Source organism: Cricetulus griseus, chromosome 2, assembly GCF_003668045.3.
Source record: "Cricetulus griseus strain 17A/GY chromosome 2, alternate assembly CriGri-PICRH-1.0, whole genome shotgun sequence".
NCBI lineage: Eukaryota > Metazoa > Chordata > Mammalia > Rodentia > Cricetidae > Cricetulus > Cricetulus griseus.
This window is the reverse complement of record NC_048595.1, coordinates 12,270,759-12,296,963: the sequence shown is the minus strand read 5'-3', so window position 1 is coordinate 12,296,963 and position 26,205 is coordinate 12,270,759. Positions and strand designations below refer to the sequence as shown.

The following is a 26,205-nucleotide window of genomic DNA, read 5'->3' as shown; positions in this document are numbered from 1 at the left end:
AACATCTCAGGCAACAGGCAGGACAGGAGGAATCCTTTGAGGCTACGTTTAAAGGGAATGGGGACCACTCTTTCTTTCTCTCTTTGCTTCTTTCTTTCTTTCTTTCTTTCTTTCTTTCTTGTTTTGAGACAGAGTTTCTCTGTGTAGCCCTGGCTGGCCCTGTAGACCAGGTTGACTGCAACTCAGAGATCCACTTGCGTCCCCCTCCTGACTGCTGAGATTAAAAGCATGTGCCACCACCTCCTGGTCCTTTTTCTTTTTGGAGGGTCATGGAACAAGTTCTCACTACGTAGCTCAGGCTGATCTGCAACTAGCAATCCTCCTGCCTCTGCCTCTGCCTCTTGAGTGCATAGAATGCAATCTTGAGCTATCAAACCCAGGTTGGTGTTCATTTTTGCTTCCAGACTCAATTTCTAACCCTGGAGTGCCTCAAGCAGAAGGCCCACCCTAGGCTGCCCAGATTTCCTAGTATTCAAAGACTGTCTGTGAACAGGGGCAGTCATTCGCACTCCACTGGGTTGTCGGGAGAACCAGAGTAGACTGTTGATGTAAACACATTTGCAAGGGATGAGGTGAGGTTCTGTATAAATACAGAACACCCATCACAATGTCTGATGAAAAGCAATATATCAATCGCTCTCTACATGGATGGCAACCAACCCACCCCAAAGCCTGGTCTTATAGCAAGGACACCTCGGGAACATAAGTCAGTAGTAGACCATGAAAACCTTTAAGTCCTATGACATCTGTGCCTTTGTGGAAGCCCGAAGCTCAGTGCGGAGGTAGAGCCGCCCAGGAATTTATTATCTCTCCATAACACTGAGCTTCCCAAATCCCCATGAAGCCCAGGAATGACATGACTGCAGAGTTTGTGGGCACACTGGCACCGAGAGCCCCTCCATAAATCAAGGTCTCACTTTTGCTGGCCACAGCCTGCTTTTTCCAAGGTGACCTGGGAAAAGTTAAAGGCTAGCCACTCCTGTGGGGGTGGTGTCTGTCTTTGACATGATGGCTGGAAATGGCTAAGGTGTCAGGTCTCTGGAAATAATACCTATTGACTCTCTGGAGGAATTGCAAAGAAAACGAAGGTCTTCCTACAACCTCCTACAAGTTGGAGGTCTGCCTACAAGAGGCAGAGGCAGGAGCACTCAATTTGGTCGGCTGGGGTAGACTGGAGGGGCCTATCCCAGTGCTGAGCCAGCTCCCTGCAAAGTCAAGGTGACCTCCACCTTGTCATCTGTTGCACAAGACAAGCCATGTCAATTGCAGAATCTTAAATCAGCTGTCCCAACCCCCCTGCGGATTCAGACCAGGACACTATAAGTCAGAGGTGAAGAAGGACTTGTCCAAGGTCACATGGCCTGAAGGGGAGCAGTTGAGGTGACCTTCTGGAGAGGCCACCTGGCAGAGAAGCCAGCTTCAGGTTCAGGTCTCAGAAACGTGGCCCCATCTAGCCATTCCCTCTGTCATCTTAATTTCTCCAGTGGCATCTAAATGAGTTGGAGTGAGGAAACCAAAGACTGTAAACAGTGATCTTCCTTTGCCAAAAGTGAGAGGAGAGAAATGAAATCATTCCTTCTGGAAACAGGTGACCAGCAAAGTCACTGGGTGTCCGAAGAGATCAAATGACTTGGGACACCAAGATCACACCTGCCTAATGTAGTCAAATCCCAAGTCAGAGAGACTGAAAGAATGTAAACAAGGTGCTAGAAAAAACAGTCCAGACGTTAAAGGAAACTTACAAAACACACTCTGTGGATACAGCTCAGTTGGCAGAGTGATTGTCTAACACGCACACCCGGGCATGGTGGCACACACCTGTAACTCCAGCAGCAAGAGCTGAAGTTCAAGGTCATTCTCCTTAGTGGACACCCTAGGCGACGTCACCCATCTTTCCTACTGTTACTTCCCCCACTTTCCCATCTCCACTGTTATAGAGGAATTATGTGAGTGTCTGGGTCACTCACCCCGGCATCGCAGAGCCTGGGCCCAGCCACAGATTGCTTTCGTTTTGGTTTTGCGTGTTTTGAGGCACGGTTTCGTGTATCCCAGACTGCCCTCCACCTCATTACGCAGCCAAAGATCCTCCTCCTGCCTCCGCGTGCCAATTTCTAGGATTCCAGCCCTGCGGGTTATGTACATATTTATGGATAAATGCGTGAGTGACACCTTTGTCAGTCATCCTTGTGATCGCCTCAATCACTCACCAACTGCCCCAATCAGCTAGGCGCTGAGGGGTTCTCTGTATTCAGCAAAAGAGCTGATCAGTCAAGAGTCAGACATGATTGACAGGCATCCTGGCAAGCGGAGAGGGATTAAAATCCCGACCCAGAGCAAAACGGGAAGGCTCCGCCCCTCCTCGTCTTTGCTCCGCCCCTTGCCAGCCACCCTTTCTCCCGCCCATCAGACTGCAGAGGTCACCCTAGGACCAAGGGAGGCCCAGTGGGCATGCGCCCTGCTGGCCGCCATTGCGCACGCGCGCTTCCCATTGGCTCGCTCGGGAAACCGGAAGCCGCCTCCCATTCGTTGGCTCTCAGGCGGCTAGCGGGCCTCGGGGTGAGAGGCCGGCTTCCACCGCGGTGTTCGACGGGATGCCGGAGGGTAAGGGGCGGGGCTGACGTTGGGAGCCAAGATGGCGGCGGCGGCGGCGGTGGCGGTTGGTGTCTCCTTGAGGCGCTGCTTCCCGGCAACGGCTCTCGGCAGAGCCCGCCTGCAGGTGAGGCGCGGGGCCGTGGCTCAGGGGGCGCCGTGCCCGTCCCCGAGGCTGCCTGGGGTGGGCAGGCCACGGAGAGGCGGCGGGAGCCCGGGTCCAGGCCTCGGGGGAGGACGTGCCACCTGCGCGCTGCCCCGGAGCGTCCTGTCACACGGCCCCCCGCGCTTCGCCACAGCCGCCGAGTCGCGGCCGGGCGGAGGTTGGGAAAGGTCAGCGGGAAGACGGAGGGCAGGGAGGGCATGTTCAAGGTCACGTGGCAGGCGCCCGGTTGTCGCAAGCCAGCTTCGAACCCAGAGGTTTGGACTAAGGGCGGCCTGCGGTGGGTGGGGCCGGGCCGGCCCCGGGAAGCCAGGTCGCACCTCCAGGGTGGGCTGATCTGGGTCGGTGAAGAGGGAACGCAGTGCCCCTGGCCCTCCCGGGAAAGGAGAGATGGCAGAAGCGACCCAGCCCTCGGAAGATGCGGACCCCGGTCTGTGGAAGCCTGCAGGCAAGACCCGGTTCCCGAAAGCGGGTTTATCCCAGGGTGTGTAGCGGCACCGGTCCCCGGCCGTTGACGTGGGATGACATAAGCAGAGCCCGGAGCTGCTTCTGTCTCTGCTACTGTGGTGGCCGTCACAGGGCTCCCCACACGCCCTGTGTCCTGGGGAGCTGCACTCTGCGGGTGTGCCTCCTCAGTGGGAGCATTTAGAAAGAAAGGCCAGAGAGACGGCCTCTGCTTTCTCAAGGGACTGGAGACTTACAAATCCCGGACGCGCTGTACTCCTGGACAGAACCTTTTAAAGGTGGGGACTCTCCTTAAAGGTTTGAAAACCGAGTCTCTCCATCGGCCCCCATTTCTTAAAACTTTTCCAGGGCACTTTTTATTTTTTAAGATTTTTTTTTTTTAATTTGTGTGTACGAGTGTTTGCTTGAATGTACGTAGGGGCACCGTGGGCCTGTCTGGTATCCATGGAGATCAGAAGGGGGAGCTTTATTCCCTGGAACTGGAGTTACAGGTGGTTATGAGACTTGATGTGAGTGCTGGGAACTCACCCCTGCTCCTCTCCAAACTGCTAAGACATATCACCAGTCTTGTTGTTTTTGTTTTGTTTTTGGACGGGGTCTCTTAAGCAGCCCTGGTTGCACTTTCGCTCCTGGAACTCAGAGATAACCCCTGTCTCAGCCCCCCATGCTCAGGGATTAAAGATGTGTGCTGCCATCCCTGGCCCTGCCACAGACATGGTTGGCATATAGAAATATTAGTTCCAGCCGGGCGTTGGTGGCGCACGCCTTTAATCCCAGCACTTGGGAGGCAGAGGCAGGCGGATCTCTGTGACCAGCCTGGTCTTACAAGAGCTAGTTCCAGGATAGCCTCCAAAGCCACAGAGAAACCCTGTCTCGAAAAGCAAAAAAAAAAAAAAAAAAAAAAAAAGAAATATTAGTTCCTTTTCTTGACTTTACTTGATCTCCCTCATCATAAGTGCCTGCTGTGCCTGCAAACACAGTACACACTCCACCATTTTGCAATCCCAGCCCTCATATGTGAGTACAATATTTACACATTTCTATCCCTCTCCTGCATGCTCCCCTGCCCCCTCTCAAATTCATTACTTTATCATTGCTATATATATATACACACATACACAATCTCTTGACCATTTAGTGTTGCTTATACATACATATGTTCAGTGTTGACAACATGGGATTGGATGCATAATGCCAATACCAGTTCACATGCTAACATGAATTGGGGGGAAGTTTCCCAAGGCCCCACCTCTAATTGAAGAGCTACAGGAAATCCATGGCTGCTGAGAAGGGGTGCATCAGGAAGGAGCCTCCCGATAGGTTTGCCAGTTAATGATTCTCAGGGACCTTGTTTTCTTTATCAGCCTCTTTCCATGTTGCTGAGGCAGCAGTAAAGTTGTAAGAGCCCCACCACTAGGAATGAGTTCTAAGGCCCAGGCTGGGCTTCCTAGAATGAACTATAGAAAAGCTGGTTTCACAGGCTGGTGTTAGCATTTCAGGAGAGGCCTTTGCCCACCTTCTCCAGGGACGTAAGAGCAAGAGAGGCATCCTCCCTGTGGGAAGGTTTTTGTGTTGGATTTGTATTCCTGAGAACCCATAATGAGCTTGCTGTATTTCTGTGGGCTTGTTGGTTCAGGTTCTGAACCTCCTGTGTGTGGTCTGCACCCCAGGACTGCAGTTCTGCTTGCAAGAGTTTAATTGTGATGGGTTAACTGTTAATAGCATGCCTTATTTCTTCATCTGGACTGTGGACTCCAGGAGGGCAAAGCTGCTTTTTACAGCTGTGCCTCTCTTTGCTCCTGGGTCTGGCAAAGCTTAGAATGCCCATCTGCCAGTCAGAATAACCCAAGTCCTAAAAATGCTGCCAGTGTTGAAAGGCAGAAATCATTTCTAGAACTATGCCAGGAGTTTGGCCTGTTTCTTGTGGAATAGGTATCAATCCCACCCTCCTCTTTGCAAAGGAGAAAGTGGCATCAGATTGGCTTAGCAGTTCTCTGAAGAACACATAGCTCAAAGGTGACAGGGCTTGGATCTGAAACGACCCCACTGATACATTTCAGATACAAGCCTGCACCTTCAGTTTGTGCTGGTGTGACTTCATGCAGGCCTCCTGGCCTTCCTACCTTCTCCCACCTTCCCTCCTGTGGCTGTGTAATTTGTCTAGTTTCAGGCCTGCCCCTAAGGAAGCTATTTTGTATATAGGGGTATGCGCGCCTAGTTGTGCATACTGAGATCAGAGGACAGCCTATTGGAGTCTGTTCTCTCCACCTGTATGTGGATTCTAGGCATATAACTCAAATTGTCAGGCTTGGTGGCAATTGCCTTTTTCTACTGAGCCATCCACTGACCTGTTTTTATTTGTATTTTTAGTTGTGTATATTTACATATGAATACAGTTGCCTGTGGGGTCCAGAAGAGGGCATAGGATCCCCAGAGATGAAGTTACAGGTTGTGAGCCGTTTAACTGATGAGCCATCTCTCTACTCCACAGGTGGGTGGGTGGGTGGGTGGTGTGTGTGTGTGTGTGTGTGTGTGTGTGTGTGTGTGTGTGTTTCAGGGCAGGGTCTTATATTGTAGCTCTGGCTATTCTGGAACTCACTATGTAGACCAGGCTGGCCTCTAACTCACAGAGATCCACCTACCTCTGCTTCTGGAGCTCTGGGATTAAAGATGTGCACCACTATATCCAACTGTCTCAGGTTATTTTTTTAAAGGCAGATAACTGTGCACATACACAGTAACTTGTGTGACTCCTAGGGTTTTTCAAGACAGGGTTTCTCTGGGTAGTCTTGGATATCCTGGAACTCACTTTTTAGACCAGGCTAGCCTCAAACTCAGAGATCCACCTGCTCCTGCCTCTCAAGTGATGGTATCAAAGGTGTGCACCACCACACCCTGGCAACTCCAAAAATCTTTATGTCGAGTGAAAAACTGGATGCAGGATGTAAAGAGACCATTTTTTATGGGCAAAAATACTCTGATTATGATACTACTTTTTAAAACTCATAAAATGGGGTTGGAGAGATGACTCAGAGGTTAAGAGCAGTGACTGCTCTTCCAGAGGTCCTGAGTTCAATTCCCAGCAACCACATGGTGGCTCACAACCATCTGTAATGAAATCTGGTGCCCTCTTCTGGTGTGCCTTCATAAATGCAGGCAGAACACTGTATACATAGTAAATAAACAAATCTTAAAAAAAAAAAACTCATAAAATTATTATGCCCTACTTAACAAAAACAAAATAAAAAACGAGATGATTAAGCAAGCAAAGATGTTTGGAGCACACCTTTTCAGTTACCTCCCCACTTCACTTCCTCTGAAATACCACAGGCCAGTTGGAGGTGTAGCACACACTTGGAATCCCAGCACTGGAGATGCAAGAGGATTTTGAATTCAAGGCCAGCCTAGACACACAGGGAGTCTGTCTCAAATGAATGAATAGACAAGTGTCTTGCCTGGTGGTGGTAGTACCTGCCTTTAATCCCAGCACTGGGGAGGCAGAGGCAGGCGGATCTGAGTTTGAGGCCAGCCTGGTCTACAGAGTGAGTTCCAGGATGGCAGTCCAGGGCTACACAGAGAAACTGTCTCACAAATTTTCAAAAAGCAGGGATGAAGTTCAGTTGATAGAGTGCTCACTTACCATGCGTGAGGTCCTGTGTTCTAGTCCCAGCTCTGCATAGAGCCACAATGGCCCACACCTACAGTTCCAGCACTCGTAAGTTCAAGGCCATCCTTAGCTGCATAGGTGTTCAGGACCACATGAAAACCTGTTTTTAAAACTAAAGAGGTCAGGGAGATGACTCACCAGGTAAGAACACTTACTTCATAAGTCTGCGACCTGAGTTGGGCTCCCCAGAACCCAAGGAAAAGCTGGGTGTGATGGTGCTGTCTGTGTCCGTCCCAGCACCCCATAAATCCCATTGTGGGGCATGCCTACAGTCCTAGTGTGGGGAGTGGATCTGAATTAGGGTCATCCTCCCTGTGTTTTTAGCTAGTAAGGAAGCATGAGGCTCTGTGGAAGGTGATGGCAGTTTCATTTTGCTGAGTATAGTCATCACAGAGAACTTGTTTATTCCCTAAATTTGTTGTGTGTTTAGACATTCTTCATCTTGTTTTCCTAACCAGGTTTTTTTTTTAGTATGAATTTTCCCTGGGTTTGGGAGAGTACTTTCTTTTCTTTCTTTTGATTTTTAAAGACAGGGTTTCTCTGTATTGTTTTGGAGCCTGTCCTGGAACTCATCCTGTAGACCAGGCTGGCCTGGAACTCATAGAGATCCACTTGCCTCTGCCTCCTGAATGCTGGGGTTAAAGGAATGCACCACCACTGCCTCAGCTATCTTGTTGGGGTTTAAAATATATATATTTTATTATGATTCTGTTTGTAAGGTGAAGGAGGTAGCACATGGCACAGTGTGAATATGGACATTAGAGTGACGTCACAGTCATTCTCTCCTCCAAGTTTACATGGCTTCCAGGCATAGAATAGAATGCGCAAGCTTCCGGGCTTGTACCGCCAGCACTTGATCCCTGTGAGCCATTGAACTGGCCACAGCATCATGTTTTGATAACTTAAGTAACTCTGACTGGTTTCTTCAGACCTCATGTAATGTTATCTCACGCACATCCACAACACAGTGTTGTGTCACCACTGTGATTTACAAGTTGTGTTGGCTGGTGGTTGTGGCCCACACCTGTAACCCCAGCCTTTAGAAGCCTGAGGCAGGATGATTGAAAAGTTTGACTCCGGGGCTGGAGAGATGGCCCAGAGGTTAAGAGCACCGGCTGCTCTTCCAGAGGTCCTGAGTTCAATTCCCAGCAACCACATGATGGCTCACAACCATCTGTCATGAGATCTGGTGTGCAGATATACATGGAAGCAGAATGTTGTATACACAATAAATAAATAAAATCGAAAGAAAGAAAGAAAGAAAGAAAGAAAGAAAGAAAGAAAGAAAGAAAGGTTTGACTCTGGCCTGAACTCCATGTGAGACCCTGTCTCAAATGAAGTTTCACTGTTTCCCATGGTTCTCAGGTTAAATGAACCCACCTGAGTGTAGTCACATCTGTAGGCGGATTTGTCTTTGGGCCACCAGCTCACAAATAATGACATGGAGACTTATTATTATTAATTATAAAATCTCAGCCTATGGCTTAGCCTTGTTATTAACTAGCTCTTACAACTTAGATTAATGCATTTTTATCAATCTACTTTTTGTCTCCTGGCTTTATTGTCCTTACTCTGTACTGTCCATGCTGCTTCCTGTCTGACTGGCTGGCCACTCTACCTTTCTAATTCCCAGAGCTCTCACTGTCCAGAAGTCCCCGCTATACCTCCTGCCCAGCTATTTTATTACTCGAATCACAGTGCACATCTTCACACAGTGTAAAGGATTATTCCACAACACAGGTCCTCACAGCAGCCATGTCCTGTCCTCGTTCCAGCCTCCTGCACCCTAGCAGACTGTGCCTCACAGACACTGTGTTCATTCCCCTGCACACCTTCACATGTGCTGTTCCCTCAGCCTCCTAAGGCTCTAGCTTAAACCCCAGCCAGGGCAGCCTGTGGCCTCTTGCCCTCTCTGGATGCAGGGTCAGGTCCCTCTGTACACTTTCTCATGCCTGTTTTGTCTCACTGTCTGTCACCACACAGTAAGTTCTGTGAAAACAAAGGTTTGTTTTACTAAGTGCTTTGTCACTATGCCATGGAACCATAGCTGGCATATCATATCATGGGTTATTAATATCTGTTGGTGTTGGGACTGCACCTTCCAAGGAAGCTGTATATCAGTGTATTTTACCCAGTGACTCATTTATCATGCCAGCTAAGTGGAAAGAAGTATCTTGTATTTTTAAATGGTTTTCCTTTTCCCTTTTTCAAGATTCAGGCCTGCCGAGGGGCACAGACAGCTGCTGCTGCAGCTCCCCGAATCAAAAAATTTGCCATTTATCGATGGGACCCTGACAAGACTGGAGATAAACCCCGAATGCAGACTTATGAAGTTGATCTGAATAAGTAAGTGTCTATGCCAGCCAGGTGCTTGGTAAGGAGAGGGCTGGGAGTGTGTGCTTGGTTCATGCTTAGGTCCAGTTTGAGGTGCTAGGAACTGAACCCAGGCCCTCATGCATGTTGAGCATACTGTTTACCACTGAGCTATGCCCCTCTCTAAAGGAGAGCTCATAGTTTGATGTGGGGACATACTTTTCAGGTCTTAAGAGACATAATAAATAAATAAATAAAACCTGATTCTTTATGTTTTGGAATCTGTCGTCTGTTTTTAAAATCAGGTAGATGTCTAGTTGAGAAAGATAAATACCAGAAATCAACCACTGAAAAATTCCTTCCTTTTGGTCTCCCAATTTTCCTTTCTTTCTTTCTTTCTTTCTTTTTTCTTTTCTTTTCTCTTCTCTTCTCTTCTTTTTTATTTTATTTTGAGACAGTATTGTAGTTCCAGCTGGTTTTGAACTCACTTTGTAGCTGAAAAAGACCTTGAACTTCTGCTCTTCCTCCCGATACCTCCCAAATTCTGGGATTATAGGCATGAGGTGTTGGAGATTGAACCCATAGCTTCATGCATGCTATAGAAGCATGAGGTCAGGCCTAGCCTGTGTAGCAACACGAAGACTAAAACTAGGGAAAGCAAAGGACATGGAAGTGTGGGGACCCTGGAAATGAGTGAGGAGGAATCCCAAACTCTGTTTGCAACCTCTTTTCGGTGCTTGAGTCTGTCTGCTAAAAACAAAACATTAATTAACACTCCTCATCTGGTAGGATTCAGGATTGCAGATTATACAAAGAAACAGTGAAGGAAGCAGGCTGGCTAGGTATGGTAACCCAAACCTATAATCCCATAGCTTGGCCAGTAGAGGCAGGAATTCCAAGATTATCCTCAGCTACACTGCAAATTCAAGGCCACTGCAAATTTAAGGCCTTGTCTTAAACAAAAACAGATTTAGGGACTGAGGAGATGGCTCAGCTGGTAAAGTGCTTCTGTGCTCACATGAAAATCTAAGTTTGGTTCTCCAGAACACATGTAAAAAAGTGGAGTCTGGTTAACATGCACCTGCTAGTCCAGCATTGGGGAAGCAGAATCAGGAAGATCCATGCCTGGCCAGTCAGCCTGATCTTTGATCTTTGGTGAGCTGTAGTCCCAGTGGGAAACCCTGTCCCAACAAAGCAAGGTGGATAACGCTTGAGGATCATTACCTGAGATTGACCTCATATCTGTGTGCACATATACACACCTGAACATACATACAGCAAACTTTTAAGGGAGCTAGAGAGATGGTTCAGCAGTTAGGAGCACTTGCTATTGCAGGGGATTATAGTTCAGTTCCCTACACCCAAGCCAGGCAGCTCACAACAGCCTGCAGCTTCACCTGCAGGGCACCTAATACCCTCTCCTGGCCTCTGCACGTTTCACACACAGACATACACACATGCGTACCCGTAAATAAAGTAAGAAAAGAAACAGATTTGTACTTAAATAAGATTGTTGAAGGCTGTTGTCAGTCACCTTGGCCTAATAAATATTACACACCAAACAGTAGCAAAATGGGCTTTTTTTTCAAGTGTACACTGTATGCTCACTTTGGGCAACAAAATAAGTTCCAATAAATTTCAAAAGGTCATAGTCTTGCAGGTCTTACTCTGACCACAGTAGAAAATTTGAAGCGTCACAGTAAAGTAATCCACACATTAATGCACACTTTTAATCCCAGCACTCGGGAGTCAGAGGCAGGCGGATCTCTGTGAGTTCAAGGCCAGCCTGGACTCAAGAGCAAGTGCCAGGACAGGCTCCAAAGCTACACAAGAGAAACCCTGTCTCGAAAAACCAAAAAAAGTCAGGAATAAGGAGATACCCAGCTGCTCAGGAGGCAAGGCAGGGGTCAGCCTAGTTAACAGCAAGCTCAGATGCTGTCTCAAAAAATAAAAGAAGAAAGTGGGAGCTGGGCTGAGGTCAGTGGTGGGGGCTTGCTTAGTACACCCAAGCCCTTAGCTTATAGCTCTAGCACTGAAATAAAACAACAAGATAAAAAAAAATCCCAGTACCAAGCATGGTCTGTCACTCCAGATCTTGGAAATGTTAGATTATTGTTAATTGTTATGCTCAGACATTTAACAATTTAGATAAAGTAAGCCAAATCCTTGAAAACCACAACTCAGCTGACTCCTGTAAGATGCACTGCCACACAAGGGCACTCACTGTGCCTGCACTATAGGGCACCTTTGCTATATGGGTCATTTGATTGTTTTGTTTTAATTACTACGTGTGGGTGGGTGTGTTTGTGTGTATGCATGCAGCGCCAGGGATCTTAGACCCCCGGAGCTGAGTTACAGGCAGTTATGAGCATGGGTGCTGGGAACTGAGCTCAGGTCATGTGCAAGACTAGCATGTGCTTGTTACTGCTCAACCACATCAAATCTGATTTATTTTCTTTTATCGTCTTTACCATATTTCCTGTGGTGGTTATGTATTATTTTAACTGCCAAATCGGGATCTTGAGTTTAAGGCCAGCCTGGACTCCATAGTGAGACACCATCTCAAAAAAACAGAGCAAGAAAAAAGCAGACTGAGGAAATGGCTGAGTGGATAAAGTTCTAGCTGTGCAAGCATGAGTGTGGATCCCAGGGCCATGAGGAAAGTGCTTTCCTGGAATTGGGGTTGGGGGGGGGGGGCAGACACAGGCTAATCCAGATTTGCGGCTTGCTGACCATCAGCCTAGCTGAAAAGCACCAGCTCCAGTTTCAGTGAAAGACCCTGTCTCAAGGGAGTAAGACAGAATTAGAGGGAGACTCTAGACAGCCTCTTCTGGCTTCCACGTGCATGTCATGTACATGTGTACAAAATGCATACACAAAAGACTAAATATATAACTGTGCAGTAGTTAAACCTTTAAACAAGTACAAAATAAAACTGTTGACAGTAAAAACAAAAACAAAGAACAAATCTGGTGCTGATGTGAGGCTAAATGGGTCGTACATCCAGGTGTCCTGCTCATTGTACAGTATGAAGCAAGGATGCTGACCTTCATGAATGCAGCGGAGTCCTTTTCTCTATCAGGTGTGGGCCGATGGTGTTGGATGCTCTAATCAAGATTAAGAATGAAATTGATTCCACTTTGACCTTCCGGAGATCATGCAGAGAAGGTGAGTGTGGCTTGGTTATCGCTAGACCTCAGCTGGGGCTCTGACTCCAGAGAGGAGAGTCTTGGCTGCTCCTGATGGGGGCGCCCTGGAGAGCAGTTTGCAGCACTGGAAGGTGGCCTTGCTGCTGAGACTAGGGATTTCCCTGACTGGGCAACAAGGAAATAAAGAATAGATACAGAGACAGATACTATGCATCACCTTCTTTTTCTTGGAAAGTGGCTTCCAGAGTTCAAACTGTGGTGCAAGTTCTGATTTCCCCTTGGGAGCATTGTCTCGAGATTCCTCTGTCTCGTGCTTCCTGTTAGCTGTCTTGTGCTTACTGGCACCAGTGAAGACAGTCTAGCAGCATTTGCAGTATGAGCTCCGTTTCTCGAGAGGTGGGGGTTGCTTGCTGAGGCCTGTCCAGACTCTAACTTGTCACAGCGGGTTGTGCTGGTGCTGAGCTGTTGTGACAGTGAAAAGACAACTTCCTACTCTAACTGCTCTGCATCTATTCTGTGTATCTGACACCACAGTAGCAGAGACAGGAAAATGTCCATGAGTCTTAAGGCCAGCCTAGTCTACATAGTGAAACCCTACCTCAAAAGAGAGACAGAAAAGCCAGGCAGTGGTGGTATATGCCTTTAATCTTAGCACTCCAGAAGCAGAGGCAGGTGAATCTCTGTGAGTTCTAGGCTAGCCTGGTCTATGGAGTGAGTTACAGGACAGCCAGGGCTACACAAAGAAACCCTGTCTCAGAAAGGGAGGGGGGAAGGGTAAATTGCTAGTGATAATGCAACAAAAGTAATAATTTTTTTTGTTGTTGTTGTTTTTTTGTTTTTTTGAGACAGGGTTTCTCTGTGTAGTTTTGGAGCCTATCCTGGCACTCGCTCTGGAGACCAGGCTGGCCTCAAACTCACAGAGATCCACCTGCATCTGCCTCCTGAGTGCTGGGATTAAAGGCATGTGCCACTGACGCCCGGCGTAAAGATGTTTTAAGATTATTTTAAGTAAAAATAAAATTAATTTAATAATAATAATTTAAAAAAAATTCAAAAGGCAAAAAGCACATGGTGCCTTGAAGCCTGGCTAGCCCTTGTGGCCATAAGCCCATCTGTGATGTCTTCATGTGAGGTGGATAGGTGACTACGTGGACTTAATATACAGGGGGCAGGGGGCCGGGGGCCGAATGGGCCCATGGAGTTTTGGGACTCTGCAAGGACCAGAATCCAAAACTCAGCCACAGAAGCAGTCTCCGTGTCTGTGCTTTGGAAACCTGGGATAATCAAAGATGGAAGCTGGGGGCTTCAAGGAACTGAGGGTTTAGCTTAGTTGGTAGACTGCTTGCCTGGGTCAAGTTTGGGGTCTAGGCAGGAAAGAAGGGAGAAAAGACATCCTGTTAGCGCAACTACTAATGGTGGTCAGCGTAGCCCAGACGAGAGGATTGGAAGCCTGAGGTCACCTGGTGTCTCTCACAGGGATCTGTGGCTCTTGTGCCATGAACATCAACGGAGGCAACACTCTGGCATGCACTCGCAGGATCGACACGGACCTCGGCAAAGTCTCAAAAATTTACCCTCTTCCACATATGTATGTGATCAAGGATCTAGTCCCTGTGAGTGTCTGTGGCTCTCCCACCTGTTGCAGGGGTGGGTGCAAGTGTGTCCTGCAGGGGGCATGAGCATGCTAGGCTAGGTCCGGGTGTCTGCAGCTACTATGGTAGACGTTATCAATCTGACACTCCCTGTGTTCATGGCAAAGGGAATTCTACAGTATCTCCAGAGACATTAGGAAACCCCCTTCCCAGGTCCACACCTGTGTGGCCTGTGTGTGTTTGAAGAATCCAAATGGTAGGTGACATGCCTGGAAATGAATTCTTCTGAAGCTCAGGTGGCAGAGTTTGTTGAGAAATGGGGGTTTAGAATTCCAGAGTTGGGATAGCCCCCGAAATACAGGATTTGGCCATAACTACAGAGAATTTGTGTGGAAGATGAGTGGGACAACAGCAGTAGTTTGACTTTGCTCTGAGTTCCCTTCCCTCAGCTGGCTTCCCTGACTTGGGGCAGTAAGAAAAAGGGCAGCAATTGCCATGTCTTCAGCTGCTGTGGCTAACACTCACCATATCCCCTTCTAGAACCTTTATTTGTCTCAGCCCCCGAGAGTTTGGTTTCTGACTGTCATGGGGAGGGAAAGTGTGCTGTGTCTGTAAACTAGCAGCAAGCTGAAGCTGCAGGCCCTGGTGGAACCTGACCCCTCTCCTGTTGGCCCCCCTTCTTTAGGATCTGAGCAACTTCTACGCACAGTACAGATCTATCGAGCCCTATCTGAAGAAGAAGGACGAGTCCCAGGAGGGCAAGCAGCAGTACCTGCAGTCCATCGAGGACCGGGAGAAGCTGGTCATTACTTAGCCTACTGTCACGGTTGGCGAGGGTGTTTTTCGGCAGTTGGGAGAGCAGTAGGGTGATGCAGAACATTTCATGTGTTCTGAAAGAACCCAGGGAGCATCTGACCTGGAAAGAAAAAGTTACCAGGCTGTGGGTAGAGCTCAGTGGCAGAGTGCTTATCTCGTGTGCTCAGGGGCCCCCAGTCCATCCACTGCTGGAGAGGGAAGGCAAAAGAGCAGCTGACCCAAGGGTTGGACCCTTCCACTCGGGACCGTCTACAGCATACACCTGTGAAGTCCCTGAGTGGACTGAGGCGCTGGCACAGACGATTGCCCTATTGCCAGAAGAGACCAGTATTTAAGATGCCTGGTCTGTAAAAGCTGGTGACTGAAACCAAGCTGCTCTCTCACAGGGGAAGGGAGGATAATGACATGCACCCATGCAGGCCATTCAGATAGAGGGTAGAGGCTTGGGGTTTGTCTGTGGCAGTGTAGTGGCGGGGACAGGGTTGAAGTGGTGCCTTGCTGTCTGTTCCTAACCATGCTGTGTCTAACTGGTGTGGTTGGTACTGGCCTCCTGGAGTTGCTGTTCTTGAATCCAGGCCACAATTTTTTTCTTTGATGAAGGTCTATATCACAGGTTGACCCGCCTGCCTCCACCTCCCACGTGCCTGCTGGGGCTCCATCCCAGGACTTTGTCCTTGTGTAACAAGCACTCTGCCAGCTGAGCCCCAGCCCCAACCCCAGCCCAGGCTACAAACCCTTAAGTGGAGGACTCAGCATCAAACTTTCCATTCCCTTTCCTCTGTGGGAGTCCTCTCTGATTGGCACACTAACTCCATCCAGTGGACCAAGCCCACTTTAATTACCTCCTTCCTTTCTAGGCCCTTAGATTCTGTTGTGTGCAAGTGCCTAAACAAATTCCCTTATCTATTCCTCTTACCCATAAAACACTGAAATCACAGAGAACGTGCTGGTCGATCGTGGAAACAGTCGGTCAGTGATGCTACAGGTCCAGTGAGCATCCTACAGCTGAGTGTTGACGGGGACATCACTCTGCTCATCATGTCCCTGCCTCCCACATAGTCTTGCGCATCCCAGTCCAGGCCTGGCATGTTTCCTCACAGCTAGAGAACATTGCCTTGAAGAGCTTTACTAGGAAATGAGGGCCTCTGAACATAAATAATAATAATAATAATAATAATAATAAAGGTTTCCTTATTTAAATACGTACATGGCAGCCACGCATGGTGATTCATGCCTATCGTCCTAGCACATGGGAGGCTGAGCCAGGAAGATTCTCATAAGTTCAAGGCCAGCCTGGGCTACATAGTAAGTTCCAGGCCAGACCAGGCTACAGTCTCAAAAGATAAATATATAAACACATAACAGCATGAAGCCAGGACTAAAACTCAGTAGTAGGGGGCTTGCTTAGTTTGCACAGACCCAGAGTTCTAACTCCAGCACCACACAAAACATAATAAACAAACATTTGTGTAGCATTTGTTTGGTTCTTTAATATGCTGTGTAACAAATAATTGAAAATGCAATGAGCTACTTTTTTCTTTCATTTGGAGGTGAATCTCAGATCTCATACATGCAGAGTGTTGAATTTGCTGCTGAGCCACTTCTGCTACCTCAGGTTTCTACTGTCAAATATTGTCAGTGTGGCTGACTCCTCACCACAAACCTAGTCTAGGCAGCCAGCCATCTACTTGGGTCAGGCTCACTTGCAGTGTTTGGGTGTCCTGTCTCTGCTGGTGTCCCCTGTGCAAGCAGACCTTTGGTTTGCTCCTTGTTGCCAGAATTTGAAAGTCCAGCTTGTTAGACACGGAAAGCAGCTTGAGTCTGTGTGGCATGTGTAAGAACAGGATGCCAAGCCAGGTGGTGTTGGTGCACACTTTTAATCCCCAGCACTCTGGAGGCAGAGGCAGGCAGATCTCTGTGAGTTCAAGGCCAGCTTGGTCTACAGAATGAGTTCCAAGACAACCAGGGCTACACAGAGAAACTGCCTTGAAAAAGCAAACACAAAAAATAACTAGGATGCATTTGGGGCTTGGGTGCCATAGTGGACCCCTTTCTACCCTCCCTGGAAGTTTAAGGCTCTGTGTGTGAAATGTGGAGGGCAGTGTAGGGTACTACTGGGGCCCCAGTGGAAACTTGAGGACTGCCCAGCTGGACAGACACTGGGCCAAACTGCCAAGGAGCTTCAGCGACCTCTGTGCTACAGACTGCACACTGGTTGGGAACTTGAACTTGTTCATGGCTCTTTTGGGTCACTGGGTGGTTATTGATTATCAAATCTACATGCACTGTTGTTGTACTTAAGGGTCCTGGGCTCTGATCCAGCAGAGGTTTGCATTTCATTACAAGGTCTTTTTTTTATGAATCCACCCTTGGAAGGCACTCAGCAGGCTGGCCCTTTGTCATTTGCTGGTGCCTGGTCTCTGACTTCCTTTCTCTCCACACAGGATGGATTGTATGAATGCATCCTGTGTGCCTGCTGCAGCACCAGCTGCCCCAGCTATTGGTGGAACGGAGACAAGTACCTGGGACCTGCAGTTCTCATGCAGGTGCGATGCTTCCTAACTCAAGCAGCCAGAAGTCCCTGTGGGCGGTGGTCTGCTGCAGGCAGCGTCTGCAGAGGGAGGGTGTCCAGTGACATGCAGGACATCCAGTGCATTGGGCTTTGAGTAGCTCTCAGCAAATCTGAGGTTTCATCTTGCACCTTTGTAGTGGGGAGGACCACCCCAAAGGGAGGGACACATTGAACAGCCAGTGTGAACCGGATCCCTGGGCTGTGGACTGTTGGGCAGGGAGAAGTATCTGTTCATCAGAAGGCAGGAAGCAAACCTACTTTTCAGATTTATGGTCAGGGCTTTTCAGAGACTGTGAAGCAAGTCGAAAGACAACTTCATGTTTCTTATTTTCCCATTAAAAAGGAAGTTAAAGGCTGTGTGACCAGAGTAGTGTTGACCTTGCCATGTGCACTCACCCTGTGGCTTGTTCTCCAGGATCTGAGTTGCTGGAAAACACACAGGTCTCAGTAATACAGCTGGACCCAGTCTAGGGCCCTGTGGTAAACCATTGTGAGTTTGCTGATCTCAGGGTATGTGCTGATTGACAGAAAACAGACAAAACTGTTCATGATGGGTATGATAGCTGACTTTGCTTGTAATCCTCAGCCCTTGAGAGGTTGAGGCAGGAAGATTATAAGTTTAAGGCCAAGCTGGGAGCCTTAAAATAACAAGCCAGGTGTGGTGGTGCAGCCCTGTAAATCCAGCACTCAGGAGGCAGAGGCCAGTGCATCTCTTGAGTTCCAGGCCAGTTACAGTGGGACCCTGTCGCAAAGCATCCATGTATTCAGTGACAGGTTCTAGCACAGGCAGGTGCTATAAGGAGAGGAAAAAGCATTTAGCACAGCCCACCCTCACTAATTAGAACCTAGACAACATGAAATGAACCGATGCCCAGTACCATATCATTAAGCACAGAGGTACCAAGCACAGGGCGGATCAAAGGTTCATGACGATCATGACAGAGTTAGGAAAGAGCTAGGAATCCTCCTGCAAGATGGGTAAGAACTACGGGGCAATGGCAAGGCTCCTGCACTCCTGAGCCAAGCCTGCCCAGGCCAGCAGCTGACTCAGCTGACCCCCCCCCCCCCCACCGGCCCACTTTCCCAGGCCTATCGCTGGATGATCGACTCCAGAGACGACTTCACAGAGGAGCGCCTGGCCAAGCTGCAGGACCCCTTCTCTCTCTACCGCTGCCACACCATCATGAACTGTACTCAGACCTGCCCCAAGGTATGGGCAGGAGAGCGCAGTCACTTGAGATCAAGAGGGACTGGAATCACTGTTACCTCAGTTGGTTCTTGGACTGGCTCTTAGTCACAGACTCCACCCATCGGGTCCCAAGAGGGGCAGCAGGCCTTACTTATAGATGACACAGAGATGCCACCAGAACTGTGCCAGAAGCCAATGCTGTGGGAAACAGGTGGCCATGGGAGCCAGGGCCCCTCAGTTGTGCCACAGCTCTGACCACTGATGAGCTTCAGCCAATGTGTCAGGTCTCTCTCTAGAGCTGCTATGGAACTCAGAGCTTCGGCCTCCCTGGTCACCCTCTCCTCACATATACTGTGTTTGCAGACTCTTCAGCTTAGGCCACACCACCTCCAGGTCTCACATTTCTTTTGTTGTGTTGTTGTTTTGTCTTACTTGTTTTGAGACAGGGTTTCTCTTTGTACCCCTGACTATCCTAGAACTCACTCTGTAGACCAGGCTGGCTTTGAACTCACAGAGATCCACCTGCCTCTGCCTCCCAAGTGCTGGGATTAAAGGTGTGTACCACCACTCCTGGCACTCATTCCTGAGAGAGAACTTTTTTTTTTTTTTAATAAACTTTAAATTTATTTATTTTTATTTTATGTGCATTGGTGGTTTGCCATGGGTGTTGGATCCCCTGGAACTGGAATTATAGACAGTTGTGAGCTGCCATGTGAGTGCTGGGAATTGAATCCTGGTCCTCTGGAAGAGCAGCCAGTGTTCTTAACCACTGAGTCATCTCTCCAGCCCCGAGAGGGAACTCTTGGTCTAGCTTTGCCTAATACAGCCCACTTAAGTGGATGTGGCCAGTTTTCAGTTGGCTGCCTTCTAATCTGGTGCCAATAGTGGACCTGTGAGTGTGACCCTGGCTGCCTTTCAAGATGGGAAGCTATAGGGTAGCCGATTAACAGTGTAAAGAGAATTCTAGTATGTTGTATTGGAGACCTCTGCTCCAGTAGCCCAGCCTCTCAGCAAGTTCTTCAAGTCCTGCCTAGGATGCAGGAGAGCAGGGCCCTGTCCTGTGAACCTAATGTTAACTCCCCTATGCAGTGTGCATGTGTGTGTCCTGCTTTCTTTTGCCACACCATATGTGTCCTTTTCACCTGTGCACTTTGGAGACTGCTCTGTATTGCTGTGTGAAGAGCCTCTCCTGTCTCGGGTTATTTTCATCTTTTTTCCCCTTTCTTTCTCCAGTGCTTTAGTTTCTGTGTTATCTTCCAACGTCTGAGGGCCTTTTCCAACCTCAGATAAGTCTAATCTTGCCACATACCTACCATCTTCCTCCCAGCTTTTGCAAGGCTGGTACTTACTAGGCTGCTTCCCAGTCCTGCAAAACAGATGTTACAGCTGTGGGTACATGCTGCAGTCAGGGCTGCTGGTGTTGGCCAGTCAGACTGAAGATACAGGGTGTTCCCAGGGTTGTTTATTACAGTGCTCTTGAGAATGTGTAGTCTGCAGTCTCTGGCTTACTGACAGCAGTGATGACGTCTGGTGAATGCTGACCTTAGCCTGTGGTTCTAGAAGAGATAGTACCCTAGGGTTCTGGAGCAGTCAGGGAATGCTGCCTGCCAAGAGCATATTACCTGCTGGAGTGAGCTGTGCCAGGAGTCAGTGCATCAAAACCATGGGGCAGGGATGCCCTTCCCGGGCTTGCTGGCTTTTGAGGGTGGATCTACACACCAGCCCTCCTGGGACGGGACTTGGTCAGCTCTGCTCTCCATGTCACACCTGGTGCTGGCGTTCTTCTCTTTCCTCCAGGGTCTGAATCCAGGGAAAGCCATTGCTGAAATCAAGAAGATGATGGCAACCTACAAGGAGAAGAGGGCACTGGCGTGACTCTCTCCGTGCTGAATGTGTCTGTCAACTCCAACTTGAATCTCTTCAGACACCTGGATTCTCTAGGAAAACAGCATGTATAATAAACATTTTAAGAAATAAGTAGGTGTTACTCTACATCATTAGCAAAAGCAGTCCTGTTCCTTTGCCTTGTGCCAGGGGATGAATCTTTATCTTGTAAAGGTGAGAAGGGCTCCAGACCTGCTCTCTGGTGAGGATAGAGGGCCCAGGGCTGGCATGTACCCAGTATTGCCCTCCGTAAGTAGCTGCCTCACCTGCTGTCTACTCGCAGTCTCAGGACTGCATACCGCTCATTCTCTCTCTCCACACCATGAAGCAAGGCTTGAGGTTCTTCCAGCACCCAGCAGTAACCCTGAGCAGCTGCAAGCTGATTGGCTCCACAAATAACCTTAAGAGATCTCACACTGAAACCGGAGTTCCCCAAAGCATCTGCCCTACCCCTGCTGCTTACCACACAAGTCTTATTGTGTTGGGCAAACAGTACAAAATAGGTGGGAAGTACCTCAGCGGAGGCAAGAGGATTGTAAGTTTGAGGCCAACCTGGGCTACATAGCAAGTTCCAGGCCAGCCTGAGCTGTTAGTGAGATCAGGTATAGCGAGAAACTAGGAAGGAAAAGCGAAAGGCCTTCAAATTCCCCTTGTCTTGTGTTCTCCTGAGCTTGTTTCCTAAACGTGTGGCTAAAACTCCCATCAAGCCTAGTGTGTTGGCCTCCTTGCTCCATGATAGGTGATGGTAGTGGCAGCTCTATCCAGTGTGCGTAGATGAGCACATGAGTGTGGCATTACCTTCACCCAAGCATCTGCAACCCCTGAATAACAGTAAACCATTCACATGTTCATCATTACTGGGCGCCATTCTTTTTTGACTAAGATTCTACACTGATCCCAACAGACCAGACTAAAGTTAAAACGGAGTCACTCGTGCCAAAGTTCCACCAGATGTTTAGAGAGAAAGTGGTTCATTTTCCCAGACAAGCCAGTTTCAGTTGACACAGTCATTGGTAACCCTGACAGTGGTGACCAGCTGGTGTTCTCCAGGCCGCCACTTTCCATGGCTCTGTCTCCTCGTCCCACCTCACAAGAACAGTAACCCTGACTGATCCAACAGAGGAGAGGTGTTCAACCCCAAAAGGAACTCCCATTTGGCCCGGTGGTGCAGTTACTGTGTTTATGGAATGAAGCATCAGTTGGTTCTAGAATCTAAAAACTACCAGGCATGGTGGCCCATGCCTGTGTGAGCTCTGCATGTAGGAGGAAGAGGCAGGAGGATCTTGAGGTCTAGGCTGGAGTGCAGCTCAGTGGTGATGCACTTGCCTGGCTTTCCGGGCTCTGGGTCCCACCCTAACCCTAACCCTACAAAGGGAAAGCATACTCCAGGGCTACGTTTTAAATTGTGGCTGGAAACTGTGACCATCCAGAAACAGGCTTTTTTATATTATGAGGCAGGTAGCTAGGAACATGTCTGACACCCCAGAAAATGGGCCTTAGAGCACTTCAGAGCTGGGTGTGGGACACAAATCTGTGATCCTAGCCACTAGAGGCAGAGACTGGAGAATTCTGAGTTCTATGCTAGCCTGAGCTACATAATTCTAGGCCAGCCTGAGCAACCGGAGACCCTGCTTAAAGGAAAAGAAAGTGCTGGTTGTTTTGGCACTTGTAATCCCAGCACGTGGGGTATAGAATCGAGTTCCAGGCTACCCTGGACTCCATGAGACCTTGTCTCAAAAAAAAAAAAGAAAAAAATGCTGGTTGGTGGTGGCACATGCCTTTGATCCCAGCACTTTGGAGGCAAAGGCAGGCGAAGGTGCCTTTGAGTTTGAGGCCAGCCTGGTCTACAAAGCAAGTTCCAGGACAGCCAGAGCTGTTACACAGAAAAACCCTGTCTCGAAAAACCCCAACAAACAAACAAAAAAGTCTTGTGGCTGGGCAGAATATCAACACTTGGGAACTCGAGGCTGGAGGATTGTGTGTTTAAGGCCAGCTTGAATGCATGTGCACAGACACACACCCACACTAAAAATATACTAAAGAAAAGTCTCACTTGGCATAGTGGTGAGCAGTTGTAACCCCGTGACTGGGAAGGAGGTTGCAGGGTGGGTTCCAGGTCAGCTTGAGTTGCACAGCCTGAGTCTCCGTCTCAAACCGCAGCTGCTGCCACCGCCTACATCACCACCACCACAGCCGTCGCCACCACAGCTTCCACACCACCACCAGAACCACCTCCACCACAGTCTCCTCTACCAGCTCAAAGCCTTTACAACTGATGAATGTAGCATTTCCTTCCAACCAGTGGCAAATTAAGCAGCATTTACTCAAGCATCGGAGCCACGTCACCCTTGACATTCACCTCTTAGCAGCAGCCAGGCTACAGAGCTCATCCTTATGTACCACTTAGCTATTCGTGAGAACAACCCACCTTTCCCTGCACGTCCAGGTATCAGAAGCAAAGTCCAATTATTCATGAGCCTCAGGAATGTGACCTAACCGGCTGATGGAGGGCCATTAGGGTTGAACTGATTTCTGTCCACAGACAGGGCAAGTGTTTATCCTGTCACCTCTCAAGTGCTGGCCTTGGAGTGGCCTCATATTTCATGTGTCACTTGGGGTGTTAAGGTGTTAAGCCTGTCTATGTCCAGAAGTCAGGGACTCAGATGCTGGCTGTACTGGAACTCGCTCCATGGACCACACTGACCTTGAACTCACAAGAGATCTGCCTGCCTCAGCCTCCAAATTGCTGGGATAAAAGGTGTGGGCCACCTCTACTGGGCTCTCGCTTTCTCATAAAGACAGGCTCTAATTGAGTAGCTGGAGCTGACCTAAGTAACCCTGGGTTGGTCTTGAACTCCTGTCTCAGCCCCTGGAGTATGCCATTAAGTTGGGTTAACATTGTTGCTCTCCCCATCCCCCTATTTTATAAATACCTCTTTTGTTTTTGTTTTTGAGACAGGGTTTCTCTGTGTAGCTTTGGACCTATCTTAGAACTCACTCTGTAGACCACAGAGCTCCGCCTACCTCTGCTTCCCAAGTGCTGGGACCAAAGGTGTACACTGCCACCACCATCACCAAGACTTTTTTTGTTTTGATTTGGTTTGGTTTCTCTGTGTGTAACAGCCCTGGGTGTTCTGGAACTTGCTCTGTAGGCCAGGCTGGCTTTGAACTCACACAGATCCGCCTGCCTCTTCCTCTGCCTCTGCCTCTGCCTCTGCCTCTGCCTCTGCCTCTGCCTCTGCCTCTGCCTCTGCCTCTGCCTCTTGAGTGCTGGGATCAAAGGCATGCGCCACCACGGCTCGGCAAGACTTTTAATTAAACTAAGTCCCACGCAGGATTTTTGTCTTGAGTGTCCCTGTGAGATTTACAAGGCAGTACTATGGAAAGCTTAACGTTTCCTTGGGACCAGGCCGCCCAGCTCTTCTCAGCTAACCTTTGGGCAGTTGTTGACTGCCATGGGAATGTATGTATCCAGAATGTGACTGGGGTCTAAGAATAAACACCAAGGCATCTTGCTTTCCAGTAGCACAAACATGCCATACTCAGTGTAGCTGACTGGTCTGAGATACCCACACTCTGAACTCTGCCAAGGCATTTAAACCCCTGCAGTCCATGATGGACAATCAGCCATATTTCTCACGGGATGGACCACTTCAGAGTTTTGTCTCTGAGTTTTGTTTTTTGTTTTCTTTGGGATACTTATATCCCAAGCTGACCTCAAACTCACATAGCTCAGAATGACCTTGAACACCTGGTCCTCTTGCCTATCTGAAGTGGCAGGCATCTACCACCATACCTGTTTTTTTTTTTTTTTTTTTGCCATGGTAAAGCTCAAACTACCAGCTTATGCATGCTAAGCAAGAACTGTACCAACTGAGCTGCATCCCCAGTTTTTTGTTTGTTTGTTTGTTTTTGTTTTGTTTTGTTTTGCAACATGATCTCACTATGTAGCCCAAGCTATATAGTTCTCTCATCTCAGCCTCCTGAATGCTAGAATCACCAAAGCATGAGACACCATGGCTTAGCTTCAATCTCTGTCTTTGTTTGCAAAACTAAGAATGACCTCCTTCCTTCCTCCACCTTCTCTGGCTGCTGAGGATCCTAGGGATTCATTTGTTTGGAGTCCCTCCAAGTCCTTCCCTGTAAGACTAAGACCAGCTGCAGAAAAGGTCACTTTGTTGGGTGTTTAGACAACCGTCGTCTCATTTTGGGGATGCCACTAGTTGAGAAAACAATCCTTTATTTCAAAAAACAAAAAACAAAAAAAAAAAAAACAAAAAACGAAACTAAAGAGATTGGGAAGTGAGACTGTACTCTGGGGTAAACGGGTCAGTGCCAGTGGTTTCTCAGACTTCTGCAGTGTGAACCAGGCGTGGGACATCCCCCGTGAGGGCCCAGAAGAACAGTCACCCCAGATGGAGGCTGTTGAATCAGGTCTGGCCCATGTGACTGAAAACTTGAGCTATGGTTATCTGGGAGGAGATCCCTGCCCACAGGCTGCTGGTGAGGCCAACACAGAGTCCCAGCAGATGACTCTGGCAGGTGAGCAGGAACTGCCATATCCACATCGTCGGTGGTTTAGAAGAATGCATTCCCTGGCACTTACCCCGTCAAGGAGAGGGCTAAGCTGCCACCAGCTTGGCTTCTTCCCAGACAGCTTGGGATGGAGCCTATGTATCGTTAAGTGGCTCCTCATGGCATTTGGCAGGCAGCCTGCAAAGGCGGTCTGTCCCCACAACCCCTGAACCTTCAAAGCTTCTCATGCAGCTTGAGGATCTCATGAATGTATCTGGGCTCTGAGGAGAGGCTTGGAGAGGGAAAATGACTTTTATCATTTTTATATATCATTTTTATATTTTATATTTTTATATATCATTTTATATATTTTTATATCATATATATATAATTATATATTATATATTATATATATAAAAATATACATTAATACACGTTTTGTTTTTAAGAAAAGAAATAGAAACCCAGGGAGGCTTACTGATAAACCCACAGTTACACAGCCTGGAAGAGATGAAGGCAAGCTTGAATCTGCATGTGTAACGCTTAATTAACTGCTGTGGTGTGCACCTGCGGCTCTGTGTTTGTGGACGGCTTCTCCTCTGTCTACTCTTTCTGCTTGTCCGTTTTCCATTCATCTGCTTTGTCTCTGCTTGTCCCCACCTGTGTCTCCCAGCATGCCCTTCTGCCATCTGCCTGCCTGCCTGCCTTTTTTGTCTATTCTGTTTCCCAGAATATTGGTTTTCTGTTTATTGGTTCTGTCTGGGTACTGTCCCACCTGTGTCTCCCAGCCTGCCACACTGCCTGCCTGCCTATCTGTTTGATTGTCTGTCCGCCTGCCTATGTATTGTACGGTTGTTCTATTTAGGGGCTTTCCCACCTGGGTGTCCCAGCGTCCCCCTCTGTCTGCCTGTCTGCCATCTCTTTGCCTCTGTGTCTGTTGTCTGTCTGCCTGCCTACCTTCCTGCATGCCCGTCACCCAGCCTGTCCGATTTCTCTCTATTTGTTAGGTCTAGGGACTGTCCCACCTGTGTCTCTCAGTATCACCCCCCTACACACACACACACACACACACACACACACACACACACACACACACACTCGTTTGACTAGGGACTGTCCCACCTGTGTCTCTCAGTATCACCCCCCTACACACACACACACACACACACACACACACTCGTTTGACTAGGGACTGTCCCACCTGTGTCTCTCAGTATCACCCCCCCTACACACACACACACACACACACACACACACACACACACACACTCGTTTGACTAGGGACTGTCCC

At 48.5% G+C, this 26,205-nt stretch overlaps 1 protein-coding gene across 1 annotated transcript; it reads left to right on the top strand.

Annotated features, from left to right (window-relative positions):
• The first annotated feature begins 2,559 nt into the window (after positions 1–2,559).
• Sdhb (succinate dehydrogenase complex iron sulfur subunit B) lies at positions 2,560–20,492 on the top strand. The gene is made up of 8 exons (XM_027399889.2): positions 2,560–2,716; positions 9,097–9,230; positions 12,280–12,365; positions 13,823–13,959; positions 14,624–14,740; positions 17,199–17,300; positions 18,414–18,536; positions 20,313–20,492. The coding sequence occupies exons 1-8, from the start codon at positions 2,633–2,635 to the stop codon at positions 20,388–20,390; spliced, it is 861 nt and encodes a 286-aa protein (XP_027255690.1). The 5' UTR covers positions 2,560–2,632; the 3' UTR covers positions 20,391–20,492.
• Positions 20,493–26,205: the final 5,713 nt, after the last annotated feature.

What these genes read in the sequence shown, in the direction of transcription:
- Sdhb (XM_027399889.2), top strand. Translation starts at nt 2,633, where the DNA reads ATGGCGGCGGCGGCGGCGGTGGCGGTTGGTGTCTCCTTGAGGCGCTGC. An exon ending in TATGAAGTTGATCTGAATAA is followed by an intron (nt 9,231 to 12,279) that starts GTAAGTGTCTAT and finishes TTTCTCTATCAG; the next exon opens with GTGTGGGCCGATGGTGTTGG. An exon ending in TGATCAAGGATCTAGTCCCT is followed by an intron (nt 13,960 to 14,623) that starts GTGAGTGTCTGT and finishes CCCCTTCTTTAG; the next exon opens with GATCTGAGCAACTTCTACGC.